Source organism: Danio aesculapii, chromosome 9 (genome assembly GCF_903798145.1).
Source record: "Danio aesculapii chromosome 9, fDanAes4.1, whole genome shotgun sequence".
Classification (NCBI taxonomy): Eukaryota; Metazoa; Chordata; class Actinopteri; order Cypriniformes; family Danionidae; genus Danio; species Danio aesculapii.
The window spans coordinates 18,137,059-18,156,372 of NC_079443.1; the positions used below are offsets into that span (position 1 = coordinate 18,137,059).

At 41.2% G+C, this 19,314-nt stretch overlaps 3 protein-coding genes and 1 pseudogene across 3 annotated transcripts; all 4 read left to right on the plus strand.

The window, feature by feature from the left end:
- The first annotated feature begins 3,721 nt into the window (after nucleotides 1-3,721).
- On the plus strand, nucleotides 3,722-4,435 carry LOC130234528 (gamma-crystallin M2-like). The gene is made up of 3 exons (XM_056464753.1): nucleotides 3,722-3,733; nucleotides 3,825-4,067; nucleotides 4,163-4,435. The coding sequence occupies exons 1-3, from the start codon at nucleotides 3,722-3,724 to the stop codon at nucleotides 4,433-4,435; spliced, it is 528 nt and encodes a 175-aa protein (XP_056320728.1).
- Nucleotides 4,436-6,535: 2,100 nt separating this feature from the next.
- Nucleotides 6,536-7,125, plus strand: LOC130234626 (gamma-crystallin M2-like). Its single transcript, XM_056464867.1, has 2 exons — nucleotides 6,536-6,655; nucleotides 6,853-7,125. The coding sequence occupies exons 1-2, from the start codon at nucleotides 6,536-6,538 to the stop codon at nucleotides 7,123-7,125; spliced, it is 393 nt and encodes a 130-aa protein (XP_056320842.1).
- Nucleotides 7,126-13,737: 6,612 nt separating this feature from the next.
- On the plus strand, nucleotides 13,738-14,434 carry LOC130234559 (gamma-crystallin M2-like; annotated as a pseudogene).
- A 3,465-nt stretch (nucleotides 14,435-17,899) lies between these two features.
- LOC130234558 (gamma-crystallin M2-like) lies at nucleotides 17,900-18,648 on the plus strand. The gene is made up of 3 exons (XM_056464795.1): nucleotides 17,900-17,911; nucleotides 18,001-18,243; nucleotides 18,376-18,648. The coding sequence occupies exons 1-3, from the start codon at nucleotides 17,900-17,902 to the stop codon at nucleotides 18,646-18,648; spliced, it is 528 nt and encodes a 175-aa protein (XP_056320770.1).
- The last annotated feature ends 666 nt before the right edge of the window (nucleotides 18,649-19,314 follow it).

Here is a 19,314-nt window from a genome sequence, read left to right on the forward strand (position 1 = left end):
ATAAATAAATACATGTATAAATACATATGTTTATGTGTTTTTGTTTCTTTGTGGGGGCACCACAGTAAAATTTCGCATAGGGCACCCTTTTGGCCAGCAGCGGCCTTGATTGAACCAAAGTATGAAAACCTAAACACAAAACTTGGAAAAAAGCTGAAAAAAAAAAAAATGAAACCTTTTATCTATAGTTGGAGCATACACACAACTGAACACAAAAACATTACAAAAGCTTTAAAAAAACTTTAAACTTTACAAAACTGCTCTAATTGAAAAGGTTAAATGCAACAACTTCTAAATACTTTAAAATGTTATTCTAAGATAGGCATTTTGTGTAGGATCAGTAATATTACTTATGTCAATGAATAGGTTTATTTTATTGCCTTTAAAGTTAAATAAATTGACATAAACATCGGAGGCTGAGAAAAAAATATGCACATTTTAGAAGATATTTTCAGACAGCATTTAGAGGTTTGTAAAACTTTTTAACTCCAACTTTTCAATTTCATTAAAGGTGCAGTTCGAGATCTGGGAAAATGCTAACTTTAGCATTATAGCATTGAGAAGGCATTGCCTTTCCTGCTGTCCAAAGCCATACTGTACCTCCTTAAGTCATGAATGTGCTGAATAGATGATCATAGGCAACCTTGTAACACTAAATAATATAGCAATATCAAACTTAAAAATGTTCAAAAACTGCATAATATCTAGCACATTTTTAGATGTGTAGCAAGCAAAACTTGTCATAATGTGCACTATTTCATGCATGCAAGGGTTGCTTGTCTCTGCTGACGTCTGTGTGGAGACAAGCACTTTGTCCAACATAAGCGTAGATGTTCACAAGCCGACAGGGTACTGCCAATTTCCCCATAGCTGGCTAGGTGGAAGAGCGCCATTTACTTATTTAAGTGTCATTATTGAACTAAAAAAATATCAGAAAAAAATGAGTGCTAAACACATACATTCATGTTACCAAGAAGACCGACACTTTTCATCTTGACTGTGCATGCTGCTCTTTAAAGCACTTGTGTTTAAACAGCCTTTCATCTCATTTTACATTTAAACAAAATCCATGCTTATTCTTATATAGGTTTATTTAACTGACCATATCTTGATATATATTTTGATATTCCTATCTTTTGAAATTGAAAATGGTCACATGAATCATTCGCTGGAAGTTTTTCGGTGGCTGAAAAACACTTCAGTACATATAGCCTAATTGTAAAACAACACTTTGAATGACTAACATGGTTTCAGAAAGAAAAACAGGTTGATGTTGTTTGTCTGCTATTGTCACTCTGTCTAAAAAAAATTTTACTCAAATCTACAGTTGTTGACAGACAGTTTGGGTCACCTATTGTAATTTTCGGCTCAAAGTCTTTTAATTGGACAACCACGTTAACTCCTATGCCTTACCCAGAAAATAAAATTTCATATAAATACATTTTAATTTAAAAAGTTATAAATTCTTATGATAAATACATTCATAATTTTCATTAATCAACAGAATGCACAGAGATTTTCAACCAGCACATTTTTTTCTGAAGTCAAATACCTCTTGCATCATTAAGTATGAATGTTAACAATGTTCTTTGACAGCTCACTGGCATCATACTTTCTTACAAGGTCCAAGACTTGCAGCAAATCCACACCCTGCTCTGTCCAAAAAAAGATTTATAAAAATCTACTGGCAGACCATCAATGCTGGGAGTCTTCCCTGACTCTATGCCTTGGAGGGCCTTACAAAGCTCTCCCAGGCATAAAGAACCTGAGTGGCCTGCATTGGCAGGGATGCAAAAAAGACACTTTTTATTTCCAGACTCTCTTCTATAGAGATCCTTGAAGAAATTGAGTGATCTCCTTCATATATCAACTGGGCATCTTTGCTCCTAAAGAATTAGACCTTTCTTGGATGTACCAAATCATAATTACAATCACCTGTTGACATCACCTATTTCAAATCACATACAGTAATTGTTTAACCAATATTTTACCTGATTACTAACCGCTAAAGTCCAAACTTTTTTTGGAATGTTTTGCAGGTCTGAATGACAGGATGTATATTTTCAAATCAAAGGAAGTTGGTGTGCAGTTTTGTAGCTGTCACGATCACCAGCAATCTAGCCTATGCCGATCGATGGAGAACTACAACTACCAGGATGCTGTGCTCCAATCAACACCCACTCCAGCTGACAATAATCTGGACACACAAGAAACTCATGATCAATGATTACATGGACAATAAAGCTCTCAATTTCACAAACACAGCTGAGTCTTGTTCACTTGTTTGCTGTAACATTTCTAGTCTATCCATGCTTTTGACCTTTGCCTTGTTTTCTCGTGTATGCTGTTTTTGGACCCTCAACTCCATTGTAACCCGATTTTGTTACAGAAGGCCTGTCTAATTTTGGACCAGATGAGATGGACCAGAGTAATTAATATTAGCAAATTTTAGAGAACAATGAATTCAATGAAAGAGTGCAGTGAATTGACCATAAAGATTTTAAATTATATAGATCTGGCCAAGTAATACCATATCAGTCATGTTAACATTCATTCATTCATTTTAATTTTGGCTTAGTCCCTTTATTAATCAGGGGTCGCCACAGCGGAATGAACCACCAACTTATCCAGCATATGTTTGTTAAGCAGCAGATGCCCTTCCAGCTGCAACCCCTCACTGAGAAACACGTTAACATTACTATTCATAAGATCACTTCTGTAATTATTGGAAATTAAGTAGTTATAACCTAGTATAATTAGTATTAAGTAGAGACAACCTAGGAAATAGGGAGGACCTCCTTTTATATTTTCAAGCAATTCACCCCTGGCAATAACACTTCATTCATACATTCATTTTCCTTTGGCTTAGTCCCTGATTTCTCAGCGATTGCCCAGGGGAATGAACCACCAAATACTCATAAACCACCAAATAGTCTTATGTTTTATGCAGCGGATACCCTTCCAACACGATACAACACAACATAACAGCGTGCTGAGAAACACCCATACACTTTCATTCACACACACACACACACACACACACACACACACTCATACACTACGGCCAATTTAGTTCATCCAATTCAGCTATATCACATCTTTGGACTGTAGGGGGAAATCGCATCACCTGAACGAAACTCACACGAACATGAGGAGAACATGCAAACTCCACAAAGAAATGCCAACTGGCCCAGCTGGGATTCAAACTAGTAACCTTCTTGCTGTGAGTTAAGTGTTAACCACTGAGCCATCGCGCTATCCTTAAATAATCAATTGCCAAACACAGAATTTATATATAGCCCCTTACAAAGACTGAAATTGCTGGTTACAATTTGTTGCCCTCATCAAGTAAAAACAAGACTTTTCAGAACATATATATAAATATATATATATATATATAGAGAGAGAGAGAGAGAGAGAGAGAGAGAGAGAGAGAGAGAGAGAGAGAGAGATTCTCAAGTGATATAGTATTGTGATACTTTAGTCTTTTTTTGAAAAATAAATGCAAAGACATTCCTGACAAAGTACTAAGATCTAGATACTTTGCTTACTGACAACCTCTATGCCAACCTGCACAGTCAGGAATTTACTAACAATTGAGAGGCCCTGTAGTCCTTAGTCTTGATCTAGTATAAAGCTAAGTGTAACAGCGGTCAGTCAACAACCAGAATCAGTTTCAGTTTCTGCTTTGTGGAACCACTGAGCAACAGCCAGCGCAACCATGATGGGCAAGGTAATCCCATTTTTTAGCTAGAGTTTGTAATGTATATTAAGTGACAAAGAGCAATGAAAAAATACAAAAAAATTTAACTATGAATTTTCAGGTCATCTTCTATGAGGACAGGAACTTCCAGGGTCGCTCTTATGAGTGTATGGGAGACTGTGGTGACTTCTCCTCCTACATGAGCCATTGTCACTCTTGCAGAGTTGAGAGTGGTTGCTGGATGATGTATGATCAGCCCAACTACATGGGAAGTGGATATTTCTTCAGGAGGGGAGAGTATGCTGATTACATGTCCATGTTTGGAATGAACAACTGCATCAGGTCCTGCCGTATGATCCCTATGGTAAGCTCAATACCACAAAAAAGTTCAATGTCCAAAAAAAAGTAATATTTTATGTCATGTGCTAAATACTGGAACTGGCATTTCTTCCACTATAGCACAGGGGATCCTACAGAATGAGGATCTATGAGAGGGATAACTTCATGGGTCAGATGTACGAGATGATGGATGACTGTGAAAACATCATGGACCGTTACCGCATGTCTCACTGCCAGTCCTGCCATGTGATGGACGGCCACTGGCTCATGTATGAGCATGCCAACTACAGAGGCAGGATGTGGCACTTCGGGCCTGGAGAGTACAGGAACTTCAGCAATTTTGGTGGCATGAGATTCATGAGCATGAGGCGTATCATGCACTCCTGGTACTAGGATATACTGTACATTAATAAAATTGTTTCTCTACAACATTAAAAACTGTCTTGAATGTTATTAATCCCACTTATAGGGAAAAAAACAATACAAGAACACCCAACATGTTTGTCAACAAAAAAAAATTAAAGAAATAACGTGACATTTCAGTAAGCATTTAAATAAACATTTATTTCTAAAATAGGAAATATCTGGCATTCAGGTGAAAAAATATTTTAATAAAGATATTAATACATACCTGTCAACTTTCCCCTTTTTACCAGGATTCTCCCATTTTTTACCACTCCATCCCACTGTCATATGGTTCAAGTATTTTCCTGTGTTTTTCCCAGATTTTTAATCTTTCTATGTAAAGTGGAAGCCGATCTCACATGTGATATAATTGCAGAAGCTGTTTTATGCAGAATTATACTTCTGTTTTATTTTGGCTTGAAAGCACTTTGAAATGAATGTAAAAACACCAGTGTTCCCTTCCTTTCCATTAAAGCCAAATGCTTTTGCTCTTCCCATATCACCTCTGAGTCACCATATAGTCAATTCATGTAGTGGTGCTGACTAATGGACGCTCTTTGCAGTGATAAAAACACTGTTCGCAAAAGAGCTTCTGCACACACAATTTGAAGAGGAGGAAAAGTTGAAACTTTGGAATTTGGGTGTGTGTTTAAACAAATAAAACACATAATAATATGTAAACATGTCTCTCTTGTCAAGTTTTATTTTAATCACATTTTATTTTAAATGAGCATAGACATTTATGAAATAGTCGAATGATTTCATCATTGATCTGTGCATTCTTAAAATGCCACTTCTGTTATCAAACAAAAACGGTTGATCGAAACCAGATTTATTTGCTACTCTTCACTAAATAACTATAGAAATCAATATTTAAATATTATAACTTTAATATTTAACATTTTTAATTATACAGTGAACAAAATGTGAATGAGATTAAGAAAATACCTTGATTTAATTTACTGTATAGGTCATTTTAAACTTGATAATAGGTTAAACTTTAATTCATTCATTTCCTTTGGCTTAGGCTCTTTATTCATCAGGGGTCACCACAGCAGAATGAACCACCAACTTATCCAGCATATATTTGTATGTATTCACACAGAATTAAATAATTTTTTAATATCATACAGTGTTTTATGACCAGGGAACTGTACAACAGTATGTAGAACAGTTTAGTTTCAGGCATACTGTATGGACAGCTTTATGCACTGTTGCCTTTACCACATTTTCTGCCAACATTGAACAGAAAAATTCTCTGATGCAAAAAACAAAAAACAAAACAAAGTGCTATGCACTGAATGTTTTATGTGGTAAGTGGAGACAGAAATTGCCATGAAGGCAAAGTAATGAAGACTGAGGTGGAGTATCTACTAAAGGATGGGTTAGCAGTGCCAGCCCAGAGGCCGTGGAGTTTTGTGTGTTTGTCCAAGTTGGATCTCCTAAAAGTTATTTGCAGGTGCCTTTAAGGCCAGAACACACCAAGCCGCCACCAAACAACTACCACAGACAAAACCTAACTGCTCACGTCTGGTTCCATCTGAACCCAAAAGGTGCTTGTGAACACACCAAACTGACTGAAAGCCAGGCTGAAAAAAGAAAACAGACTGAAACAGGAGTATGAGTTCTGTGCAGGAGGACTTGTCTTCCTACACCTGTAGCTAGAAGTAGTCTGTTAATAACTCATATTTCGTTCTCAAATATTTGAGAAATGTAGCAAAATTACAGCTGGCCTATTTGTGTTCCTTCTTGACTTAAATTGTTTACTTGCTACGTCTCTTCACACTACGTCACTCTAAATTGTTGCAGAATAACTAGTGAGAGCACTCTCTCAAATTCACAAAACTAACTAGCCAGACGGATGAAGCCCAACAATCTGTCTGTTTGGTTTGTCCCGGTCTTTAATCCTACAAGCTTTGTAGATCTTTGCATTGTTTACACCAGGATACACCAGGTAACATCTCAAATCTCACGGTTTGAATAACATTACGGCTTTTGAGTCCTGAATCAGAACATTTTTCAGATCACCAAAAAGGGGAAGAGACAAATATTATTTGCCCTTGCAGAGTGGAGAGTGGATGCTGGATGATGTATGATCAAATAAACTACATGGGAAATGGGTATTTCTTTAGGAGGGGAGAGTATGCTGATTATATGTTCATGTTTGGAATGAACCATTGGATCAGGTCTTGCCGTATGATCCCCTTGGTGAGCTCTATTAATATTGTGATGTAATTTGGAGAAGAAAATGTTATTTCTGAAACAACTTAAACATTCAGTCACTTAGAAATGTTTTTACATCCTTCAGCTCTAAAGAATCACAGGAAGTTATAAAAGAGCATGTACAATGTCTCTTGCTGACATGCGCTTTCTGACACTTTCTAAATATTTTTTTTTAACCTCAGCACAGGGGATCCTACAGTATGAGGATCTACGAGAGGGACAACTTTATGGCTCAGATGTACGAGATGATGAATGACTGTAACAGCATCATGGACCGTTACCGCATGTCTCACTGCCAGTCCTGCCATGTGATGGACGGCCACTGGCTCATGTATGAGCACGCCAACTACAGGGGCAGGATGTGGCACTTCGGGCCTGGACAGTACAGAAACTTCATCAGTTATGGTGGCATGAGATTCATAAGCATGAGGCGTTTCATAGACTCCTGGTATTAAGGTTAAAATGAATAAAATTGTTTCTGTACAGCATTTAATGTCTTAAAAATTCATTAATGCCATTGAAGGAGTCATTAAGTCATTCCTGGTTGTAGCCTTTACTCATTTAAACTGAGAAAATTTAATAGAAAGGATGAGCAATAGCGTTTGTGATTTCCAGGGAAAAAAATGACCTCACAATAAAAATCTGTTGCTTCTTGATAATAATAATAAGCTTAGTTGAAGACAGTTCCATGCATGACTCATTTACATATCATGTGCGGAACAAAACAAGCATGGTGGAAGGCAGAAGTGAAGCTAATGAGAAGATTGTGACTAAGCGAGGAGTAAACGCCATTGTTTAAAACTGGTATGGTTATAGAAAATTAAGATGTGGAGCAAATGATAATCATATGGTTTGTAGAAAGACTGTAGTTACAACCTCAAATCAGAAATAGACAGTATGGGATCTTCATTGTCGCATTTTGTGCTTCAAAATGTGCCACACGTTCTCTATTGGAGACAGGTCAGGACTGCAGACAGACTAGTCGAGTACCTATATCCTCTTTCTCAGCCTCTTTCTTGCGAAAAGCATCCTTTTCTAATGTCTGTCAGTGGATCCTAACAGCGTGGATGTTACGGAAGCAGACGGACAAACAAGGGGAGTAAGTATAAATGAGGTTTATTACAACAGCAGAGTAATGTGGATAATGATTGAGAGTTGAAATGGAGTTTGGATGAACTGATGATTCTCTTTGCCAGGTGGGATGACAGACACAGAAGGATGACCGAATGCACACACCAGAGGACTTGCAGGGAAGACAGACTGACGAGACACACAACGTTGACAGGACAACTGGAACACTGGACAGACTGGAATGAAAACAGAGTACAGGTAAGTATATATGCTGAGATCGCAGGGGAGTGAAACCTAGGAAGTGGTTCACTTAGAGTCCGCTTCGTAGGAACGAGACCGGACAATGAGTGAAGTGAGGTGTGTGCTTATATAGTGAATGGGAGTGATTGGGTGCAGCTGTGCGTGGTTAATACTCAGGTGAAGGTGCTCGATGTGTGATGTTGGTGGAAGAGCCTGGCCAATCCGTGACATTACCCCCCTCCCCAGGGCCCGCTCCTGAGGGCCTGAACCTCCGACGTCGTGGTGGTCTACCTCGTACTCGAGGTGCTGGAAATTCTGGGTGATTGGAGTGGAACTCTTCCATAAGTGCGGGATCTAATATATCGGATCTGGGGACCCATGACCTTTCTTCTGGACCGTATCCTTCCCAGTCAACGAGGTATTCAAGCTGACCACCACGACGCCGGGACCGTAGGATGTCCTTGACTTGGTAGATGGCCCCTTCTTCTAACATCAGGGGGGGAGGAGGTTCCTCTTCATGGCCAGGCTCTGTGGAGGGAATCAGAGGATCGTGAAAGGGTTTTAGAAGGGACACGTGGAATGTGGGGTGGATTCTGTACTGTGGTGGTAACTGTAATTTGTATGTGACGGGGTTGACCTGTTCCAGAATGGTGAAGGGACCAACAAATCTGGGACTTAATTTTCGGGAGGGCAGTCGCAAACGGATATCTCTGGTGGAGAGCCAGACCTTTTGTCCTGGAGTATAGATGGGGCCTGGAATCCTCCTCTTATCAGATACCTCCTTTGTTCTGCGTACTGCCCTCTGGAGATGGTGATGAGCATCGTCCCAGACTCTCTCGCTCTCCCGGAACCAGTAATCCACTGCGGGGACATCAGATGGTGCGCCATCCCAGGGGAAGAGTGGAGGTTGGAACCCTAGGATGCACTGGAATGGCGTGAGTCCGGTGGTAGGTTGCCGCAGGGAATTCTGGGCGTATTCCGCCCAGCCCAGAAACTGGCTCCAGGAGTTTTGGTGACCATGACAGAAGGTCCGGAGGAACCGCCCCACTTCCTGAATTTTCCTCTCTGTCTGGCCGTTGGTTTGGGGGTGATAGCCAGACGAGAGGCTTACGGTCACACCTAGGAGTCTGAAGAATGCTCTCCATAGTCTGGAGATAAATTGGGGTCCTCGGTCCGAGACTATATCTTCTGGTAACCCAAAATTTCGAAAGACGTGGTTGAACAGGTTTTCGGCGGTCTCTAGGGCTGTGGGTAGACCTTTCAAAGGAATCAAACGACAGAATTTAGAGAATCGATCTATGATGACTAGAATGCAGGTGTTACCTTCAGACAATGGGAGGTCTGTCATGAAGTCAACTCCTAGGTGTGACCAGGGGCGGTTTGGGATGGGCAAGGGATGGAGTTTACCAGTAGGTAGATGGCGAGGACTCTTCGACATAGCGCATTCTCTGCAGCCTTGGACGTATCTTCTCACATCCCTCGCCATGTTCGGCCACCAAAAGCGTTGGGATAGCAGCGAGAGGGTGTTGTTGGCCCCAGGATGTCCTGTGCCCAGAGATGTATGGCTGGAATGAATGAGATCTACCCGTTGGTTTTCAGGGATGAAGCGTCGATTGGGGGGACAGCTCGGCGGAGTTCTGGATTCTGGAGTGGCGATTACTTTAGGAGCGGACCATTGGATGGGACAGACAGTGATCTGATCAGGAAGGATCTTGGCCGGTGTCTCAATAATTTCATGCTGGTCGTGAATTCTGGAAAGTGCGTCTGCTCGGATATTCTTTGAACCTGGTCGATATGAGATAGAGAACTGAAATCTGGAGAAGAACAATGACCAACGGGCCTGACGAGGACAGAGTCTTCTAGCATCTTTTAGGTATTGGAGATTTTTATGATCTGTGATCACCTGGAACGAATGTTTGGCCCCCTCCAACCAGTGTCGCCACTCCTCCAGGGCGAGCTTGATGGCCAGAAGTTCTCGATTTCCGATGTCATAGTTCCTTTCCGCCGGGCTGAGCTTCCGGGAGAAATAGGCACATGGATGGAGTAATGAAGGAGTACCGTGGTATTGGGACAGGATGGCTCCCACTCCGGTGGTCGATGCATCCACTTCGACCACAAACGGCAAGTCAGGATCAGGATGAGTCAGCAGTGGGGCTTGAGTGAAGGATTCTTTTAGGTTTTGGAAGGCTGCGGCGGCTTCGGGAGGCCAGGGTAGTGCTTTGGGTTTATTTTTCAACAGGTTGGTGAGCGGAGCGGTGATGAGACTGTAATTCTGGATGAAACGTTGGTAGAAATTAGCAAATCCTAGGAAACGTTGGAGTTCCTTTATGGTTTTTGGTTCGGGCCAGGAGATGACGGAAGTGACCTTCCCCTCGTCCATACGAACCCCTCTTTGATCGATGATGTACCCCAAGAACTGAACAGATGGTGAATGGAAGGAGCATTTTTCAGCCTTGAGGTACAGGCGGTGTTTCCTGAGGGTTTTCAGGACCTCCGCAACGTGGTGGCGATGTTCGGCCTCACTCCGGGAGTAAATCAGGATATCATCTATGTATACAATGACGAAGAGATGGAGGAACTCCCGGAGGACTTCGTGGATGAAGTTTTGGAATACGGAGGGGGCGTTAACCAGACCATAGGGCATGACCAGGTACTCGTAGTGTCCAGTAGGGGTCACAAACCCAGTCTTCCACTCGTCCCCCTCACGTATTCTCACCAGGTTGCGGAGGTCCAACTTGGTGAAAATTTTGGCGGATCTGAGTTGTTCCAGGGCCGCAGGGACGAGAGGAAGGGGATACCAGAACTTGACTGTACCTTGATTTAGGGTTCTGTAATCGATACATGGCCGCAGCCCTCCATCCTTCTTAGCCACGAAGAAGAAACTTGAGGCAGCAGGTGACGTGGATGGACGGATATACCCCTGACTCAGAGCCTCATGGATGTACTCCTCCATTGCCTTGGTCTCCGGAAGGGACAACGGGTAGATCCTACCTCTGGGCATAGGAGCATCTGGAAGCAGGTCTATGGCGCAGTCCCATGGCCGATGTGGAGGTAGCTGAGAAGCTCTCTTGGGGCAAAATACATCCTCGTATGAGGAGTAGATCTTTGGGATCTGAATGGATATTTTCTCGACTGGACTTTCGACAGACGTGACGTAGACGGTAAGGGGTCTTTGAATTTGTAAGGGTAGATCGGGAAAACAGCTGGATCTGCATTCTTCTCCCCATCTCTTAATTTCTCCTGTGCCCCAAGAGAGGATGGGATCGTGCTTCACCAGCCACGGGCGCCCTAAGATGATATCCATCGATGCACCCTCCAGAACCAGAAATTGAATCTCCTCTTTGTGGAGCAGTCCTACTTGGAGATTGACGGGTTCACATTTTCGATGGATACGTGCCTGAGAATGGATATCGTTGGTTATGGGCTGAATCTGGTAGACGTGCGTCGAGGCTTCGGTGTTAAGCTGTAGTCGGCGACAGAGGGCGTGCGAGATGAAATTTCCTGCTGACCCGGAGTCGATGAGGGCTGTGACTAAAAATGAGACAGAAGGGGTAGTTAACTGGACATTAGTGGTGAGAGGATGCATCTTTTCAATGGGAGAACTGAACAAACTCACCACAGAGCGTGCTGGACGAATGGGACAGTCCAGCCTGACATGTCCTTTGGCACCACAGTATATGCACAGACCCCGGGTCAGCCTCCTCTGTCGCTCGGTGATTGTGAGTCTACCAGATTCTATGATCATGGGTTCTGGTTCTGGAGGGACGGCTGGCTCTGGCGAACGGAGGAGTGCTTGGGATACTGGTGGAGGATCATGCTGGTAGACCCTCAGACGATCGGAACAGCGCAGAGAGTGTTGGATGAACTTCTCCAATCCCATCGTGTCGTCGAGGGCGGCCAGCTGTAACCGGAGGCTGGGCTCTAGTCCGAGCCGGTAGGTTGTGAGGAGAGATCGCTCATTCCACCCGCTGGCAGCAGCCAGAGTTCGGAACCTGAGAGCATAATCCTGAGTGGACATGGCTCCCTGTTTGAGATGGTATAACTGTTCTCCAGCTGCTACTTCAGCATCCGCGCGACCAAAAACCTCCTTGAAATACTGGGTGAATGACTGAATGGAATTTGTTACCGGCCCAGACTGTTGCCAGATGGTTTCAGCCCACCGAAGAGCCGACCCAGAGAGAAGGGAGATGATGAAAGCGATTTTGGAACGATCTGTAGGGTATAACTCGGGTTGCATAGTGAATACCAGAGAACATTGTAGGAGAAATCCATTGCACTCCTCCGCCCCGCCAGAGTAGGGCGCTGGTCGAGCCATGGGACTGGATGAGTGGGTGGACGGTGAAGAAGTGCTCGGTGCTGGTGGTGCTTCGGGAAGTGGAGCAGATGGTAGTAGCACTCTCTTCAATGAATCCACCAACTCCTGAAGGGGATCGTGAGTGCTCATGCTGTTGGTAGTTGAAGATCCGGTCTTCTGTTACGGAAGCAGACGGACAAACAAGGGGAGTAAGTATAAATGAGGTTTATTACAACAGCAGAGTAATGTGGATAATGATTGAGAGTTGAAATGGAGTTTGGATGAACTGATGATTCTCTTTGCCAGGTGGGATGACAGACACAGAAGGATGACCGAATGCACACACCAGAGGACTTGCGGGGAAGACAGACTGACGAGACACACAACGTTGACAGGACAACTGGAACACTGGACAGACTGGAATGAAAACAGAGTACAGGTAAGTATATATGCTGAGATCGCAGGGGAGTGAAACCTAGGAAGTGGTTCACTCAGAGTCCGCTTCGTAGGAACGAGACCGGACAATGAGTGAAGTGAGGTGTGTGCTTATATAGTGAATGGGAGTGATTGGGTGCAGCTGTGCGTGGTTAATACTCAGGTGAAGGTGCTCGATGTGTGATGTTGGTGGAAGAGCCTGGCCAATCCGTGACAGTGGAGTGCTGTGAAAGAATCCACCAACCCCAACGGGTTCTGAAAGGCTGGACTGCTACGGGAAGAAAGCGGCGCACATTCAGAGCTAACTTCACCGGAGGATAACAGTGACACGGAGATCGAGACTGATGGAGACATATGTGACGAAGCGCTTCTGAGGCTGTTCAACTCCGACACTGAAGAAGACAACTTCATGGGTTTCAGCAAAGATGATTAAAGTGACTTGTGGTTTCAAACACAGGAGAAGTGAAGGTAAATAAATGCTGGTTATTTTTTTCGCTTGGTTCTGTTCTGTTTTAATCACCAAAGTTGCTGCCATGTTAAAAGGCACTGTTCAGAAAGAATCTGTTCAGGAACATAAATAAACAGTTTCAGTATAAAATCGTTCTGTACATGCAGTAAATGTATAATTTTTCAACATGGATATCTGCGGCTTATAGCACGGTGTGGCTTGTAAATCTTTAAAGAAAAAATGTTTAAATAGAGCGGATGCGGCTTATATACAGGTGCGCTCTATAGTCCAGAAAATATGGTAAACAGTTTTGTATAAAATATAAAATGTTTCTTATAAAAACGTACTTATTTACAGTGTGAAAATAAACTTTTTTTGTCATCAGTGAGCAATAGTAGCAATAGTGAGCAGTATTAGTAAATTGAATATAGAGCAACAAATGCCTTAAAAATGACAGGTATGGTTCACTTTTATCTACAATATCAATAAGTGTCACAAAGGTGTATAACTGTTCATGTGTTCAGATCAGTGTAGTCACATAAATTCTCCTTGTGGAACCAAGGATCAGCCACCGAAAACATGATGGGCAAGGTAAACTTAATTCTAGCCAAAGTTCTTAAAGTTTTTTCAAGTGACAATGAACAGAAAAAAAATCTAATCCTTATAATTTAACATTATAATTTCCAGGTCATCTTCTACGAGGACAGGAACTTCCAGGGTCGCTCTTATGAGTGTATGGGAGACTGTGGTGACTTCTCCTCCTACATGAGCCGCTGTCACTCTTGCAGAGTGGAGAGTGGCTGCTGGATGATGTACGATCAGCCCAACTACATGGGAAGTGGTTATTTCTTCAGGAGGGGAGAGTATGCTGATCACATGTCCATGTTTGGAATGAACAACTGCATCAGGTCCTGCCGTATGATCCCTATGGTGAGCTTATTTATTTATTTATTTAAAATAACAAAAAAATCTATTTTTGTGTTTATTTTAAAGTAACAGACTTCTGTTCCAATACAGCACAGGGGATCCTACAGAATGAGGATCTACGAGAGGGACAACTTCATGGGTCAGATGTATGAGATGATGGATGACTGTGATAACATCATGGACCGTTACCGCATGTCTCACTGCCAATCCTGGCCACTGGCTCTTTTATGACCAGCCCAACTACAGAGGCAGGATGTGGTACTTCGGGCCTGGACAGTACAGGAACTTCATCAATTATGGTGGCATGAGGTTCATGAGCATGAGGCGTATCATGCACTCTTGGTACTAGGGTTTATAGTAATAAAACAATGTCTCTCCAACATTATACAATGTCTTGAAAATCATTATTGCCACTAATAGTTAAATCCCCACCACCCCCTTTACAACAAAAGTGTTCAAAAAAGCCAACACAGTTTACATGTGGATTTAAATGAAGTTTATATATGAACTAATTCGAAAGGATCATATGCTTATGATTGACCACGGCAGGTCCCGCATTACCAATCACATGATATACCAATTAGATAAATTCAAAGAAATAAATAGTTGGCTCTCCTTACCTTAGTCATCTTAATTTTGAAGAATCCCCCATCCACCCCAACTCCTTCCCCTCTTTCTTAACTAAATACAGGGGAGCTCTCGAGACCTACCTAAGCTCAGACTTCCCGCTCTCCCGATGAAATGATCCTCTGAGCTCAGGGCTCTCTCCCTGGACAGCATGCCAAACTCATTAAGCTAAGTGTGAATTCTTGAAAAAACTCTCTAAATGATTTCCCAAGTCTGAGTTCTTCAACATGCATGATGTCACATAAAACGGTCAAATGCTGGGTGACAATATGCAGATGTACAGTTTAGCGGGCTATATAATTAGTATGCCACGTTTTTAGTTCCCAAATCTATTTGTAAGCATTTCTTATGTGGAATAAATATTACCTGGGAATCACTTGTGGAGAAACATACAAAGATTAATATAAACCTGAATATTGTTATAACCTGTAACTGTATAACCTATTTTAAATAGAAAATTGTTAATTGTTGACCACAGACACCTGCATCGTGAAATGCGGAGGTTTTTTCTTCCATTCAGCATGCGATATGATCTTCCAGCAGTTCATAGTTGCATCCAATATCTCGTTTGTCACAGGGGGGCATGCCCAAATGAAAGTGAAAGTGCCATACCGCAGTTAAAGTCGACAAATTAATAATGAAACCCGAAATTATAGGAAACTCTGGAGGAAATGCGGATATCGTGGTGACGCAATGACGTTAATCTAATTATGTGCTATAACATGTAAAAGATCATGAAAGGAACATTCAAAAAGCAACTCATGTAAACACCTTAATCTTATTATTGTCTTAATTAATTGTCTTAATAATTTGATTACTGATGTCCATGTAAACGTAGTCACTGGGTAATAACACAGACAATTATTATTAAAAAATAAATCTTCCTTCTACTCTCCAAAATGATCTAAATCTAAAGATTTTAATAAAACAGTGGAGGAAAAAGACAAAAAATCATTAAGGGCATTAAACATGTTTTTAGCAATATCAAAAATATATCTAATCTAGCATTATATTATCGTGTTTAAGTTATTAAGAAAAAATTGTATGTCATTCGCAGTAAAGCAAAAACAGACTTGTGGAAACAATCACTGTACTGCTGCTAAGGAACCATGTCAACATATATGCGTAATTAAAGTGTAATATGTTTTACATTTCAGTTTAGGGACACTAATGGCCTAATGGTCAGATAGTTGGACTTGTACTGGCTTGTAGGGATTGTAGGTTTTGGTAGAGAATAATCAGCGCTCTCACCACCATCAGTATCACAGCTAAAGTGAGTCCTGTGAGTAAGGCACCAATCCCTCACTTGCTCCCTGGGTGCCGTTGCATTGGTTGCCCACTGCTCCGGCTGTGTATGTGTGTGTGTTCGCTTAGATGGGTTAAATGCAGAGCACGACTTAATTTTCCTTAAAAACTTTCCATTATAAAAAATTTTTGTCCTAAAAGTTGCAAAATATAAACATGATTTTCTCTATCTTACAATGTATTTTAGATAGTTGGATGACAGAGAGACTCTTGATTCTCAGATGGAAATCACATAACAGGTGGTTCAGGCAGTTACAGAAAACTAACTTACTCAAAAACACGGTGATATGGATGACACACATCATTCAAGCATTTTCCTTAGCTGTTGATATTATTAGCAAGTCTTTTGACATGCAATGTTAACAAGTATTGAAATTAAAATTATTTCACATAAAAACTGAGGATCAAACCTATGCTGTTTGAAGCACAATGGCCAATTCTTGACTCCGCACTACACACATATTGCACATGGACCATGCACACACTTCATGTGTCATGTGAAGGGGGACGGTGACAAGGAAGTGCGGATCCAATTGCAGTGTTTATTATGCAGAGAATGGTCAGGCAAGCAATGGTCAATGCAGGAATGTATATGTATATGGGCAATCCAGATTCATGGTCAATAAACAGGCGGATAGTCAGAAGGCAGGAAGCATCCAACGTAAAAAAAAAAACAAAAAAACAAATAAGGTAAGGGTCAAAACTGGCAAAGCAAGGAAAACAAGTCGTAATGTTCACAATTCAGTATAACAAGACTCAGCAAAAAAGTGTGTGTGCGCACTGTATAAATAGTCCTTGTAATCAGTTCGGAATCATCTACTAGTTGTGTGTGCGCGTGTAATCAAACTGAAACAGGAACAGCTGTGTGCGAGATGCATGACGGAACTTGTAGTCCATATATTTTTGTTTACCAGCAATATACAAGGATTAAATCGCTGGTGATTGTGACGAGGCCTGTGACAAGCTGAGTCACTAAATGGTGAGCGATGCTCTTTTTCACATGGGCCACCCAGATGCATTGTCAAGTACCAAAATTTGCCACTCATTGATTTAATGTGAATCACGGACATGTGTAAGGGTGCAGCTTTATGTTGACTCAAGTAAAGAATTTGCTTCTAGTATTGACCTTGTGTTTATTGGTTTGATTGGTTAATTATAATAAATACAAGCACACTGCATACATGTTTTTACAGAAGAATATTTGATTTATAGATTGTCCAAGCCAATTTTAAATATATCCTTTTATACAGTGTTTTTGACTGGCTGTGTGGGATGAAAGTCAAAGCAGATTACAACTTGAGAAAAACATGATCACAGGTGCCAAAACCGACTCATCTTTTTATGGGCTATAAGAGAGGATGGGTTGACACATTCATAGTCTTATGTGCAATGCATACAGCAAAGATGAACTGGCCTAAGATTTGAGACAAAATCCAACACTCACAAGTGCCAGAGCAAGCAGCAGGGCACACTTGGCCAATTCCAAGCTAAGCTGAAGATGCCGCAGCACTACCAAATTTTGGGTGATTACTTCATGCTATCTGGGATATTTGTTTAATAAAATCCCAGCATTTATAATCATACAGGTTGACATCACAATTGGACAGTTAGGTAGCCAGTAGGATTTGTCAGATAATTAAGGACTTTATTACCAAGTGCCAGGTTAACACCTATAACTGGTGGGTAGTTATACAGTACTAATGCCTACGCTTACAAACGGCCTCTATACCAACTTGCACAGTCAGGATTTGACTAACAATAGAGGCCCTGTAGTCTTTAGTCTTGGTCTTGTATAAAAGCACAGATGACAGCAGTCAGTCAACAAGCAGAATCAGGTTCAGCTTCTCCTTTGTGGAACAACTGAGAATCAGCCAGCGCAACCATGATGAGCAAGGTAGACTTCATTTCAACTCACGGTTTCAAAGATGAATTTATTGGAAAAATAATGAAAGAAAACAATATGAATCCATATTTACTTTTCAGGTCATCTTTTACGAGGAAAGAAATTTCCAGGGTCGCTCTTATGAGTGCATGAGTGATTGTGGTGACTTCTCCTCCTACATGAACCGCTGTCACTCTTGCAGAGTTGAGAGTGGTTGCTGGATGATGTATGACCAAACCAACTACATGGGTAATGGGTATTTCTTCAGGAGGGGAGAGTATGCTGATTACATGTCTATGTTTGGAATGAACAGCTGGATCAGGTCCTGCCGTATGATCCCCATGGTGAGCTCTATTAATATTGTGATGTAATTTGGAGAGGATTATTTCAATTTGAAACATGTCATTTAAGTTGATTTGTTTTCCAACAATCATATAGTCAAAAACATAATCCAAAACGTTTTTTTTTAAACACAGCACAGGGGATCCTACAGAATGAGGATCTACGAGAGGGACAACTTCATGGGTCAGATGTACGAGATGATGGATGACTGTGACAGCATCCAGGACCGTTACCGCATGTCTCACTGCCAGTCCTGCCATGTGATGGATGGCAACTGGCTCATGTATGAGCACGCCAACTACAGAGGCAGGATGTGGTACTTCGGGCCTGGAGAGTACAGGAACTTCAGCAATTATGGTGGCATGAGGTTCATGAGCATGAGGCGTATCATGGACTCCTGGTACTAGGGTTTATATTAATAAAATATTTTCTCTACAACATTAATCACTGTCTTGAATATCAATAATGCAAATAATAAGAAAAGTCTGAATGATTCTCCTAGATTTTCTATATGCATGACATCGCATGACATTTTTTGCAACCGTGTAAGTTTGTAGTAGTAGTATAGAACTTTAGATTTTACTTTATTATTTAGATCACAACTTCCCAAAACTATTTAGTAACACAGTGTGGACTAGATATTACTTAGGAATCACTGATGAGGGGAAAATATAAATATTAATAAATACAACTCACATTTCAGTATGTATTTATTTATATGCACAGAAGTGGCTATTTTTTATCAGTCAATAGATACAGACTGAGCAGCTGCATCCAAGGCTCATATAATCAAATGCATCATCCTCCTCTGTCTGGATATTTGATAGACCATTTTAAGTTTGGAAGTTGCCAGGAGAAGGGTACTTGCTCGGCTTAATTTTGCTGCATTTTTGGTTGAAAGAAAAACTGTAGAAAATATTAGTAGATAAAAGGTCTTTCTGTTAAGCACATGCCATGTTATGTTTTACCAGTGAAGATTGAATGTCTAATGTATGGAAAACCTTCTTCAAATTACTTGGAATCTCTGTTATACCTATTATCTGGTTATAACCCGCAGACAGATTGCTATAATA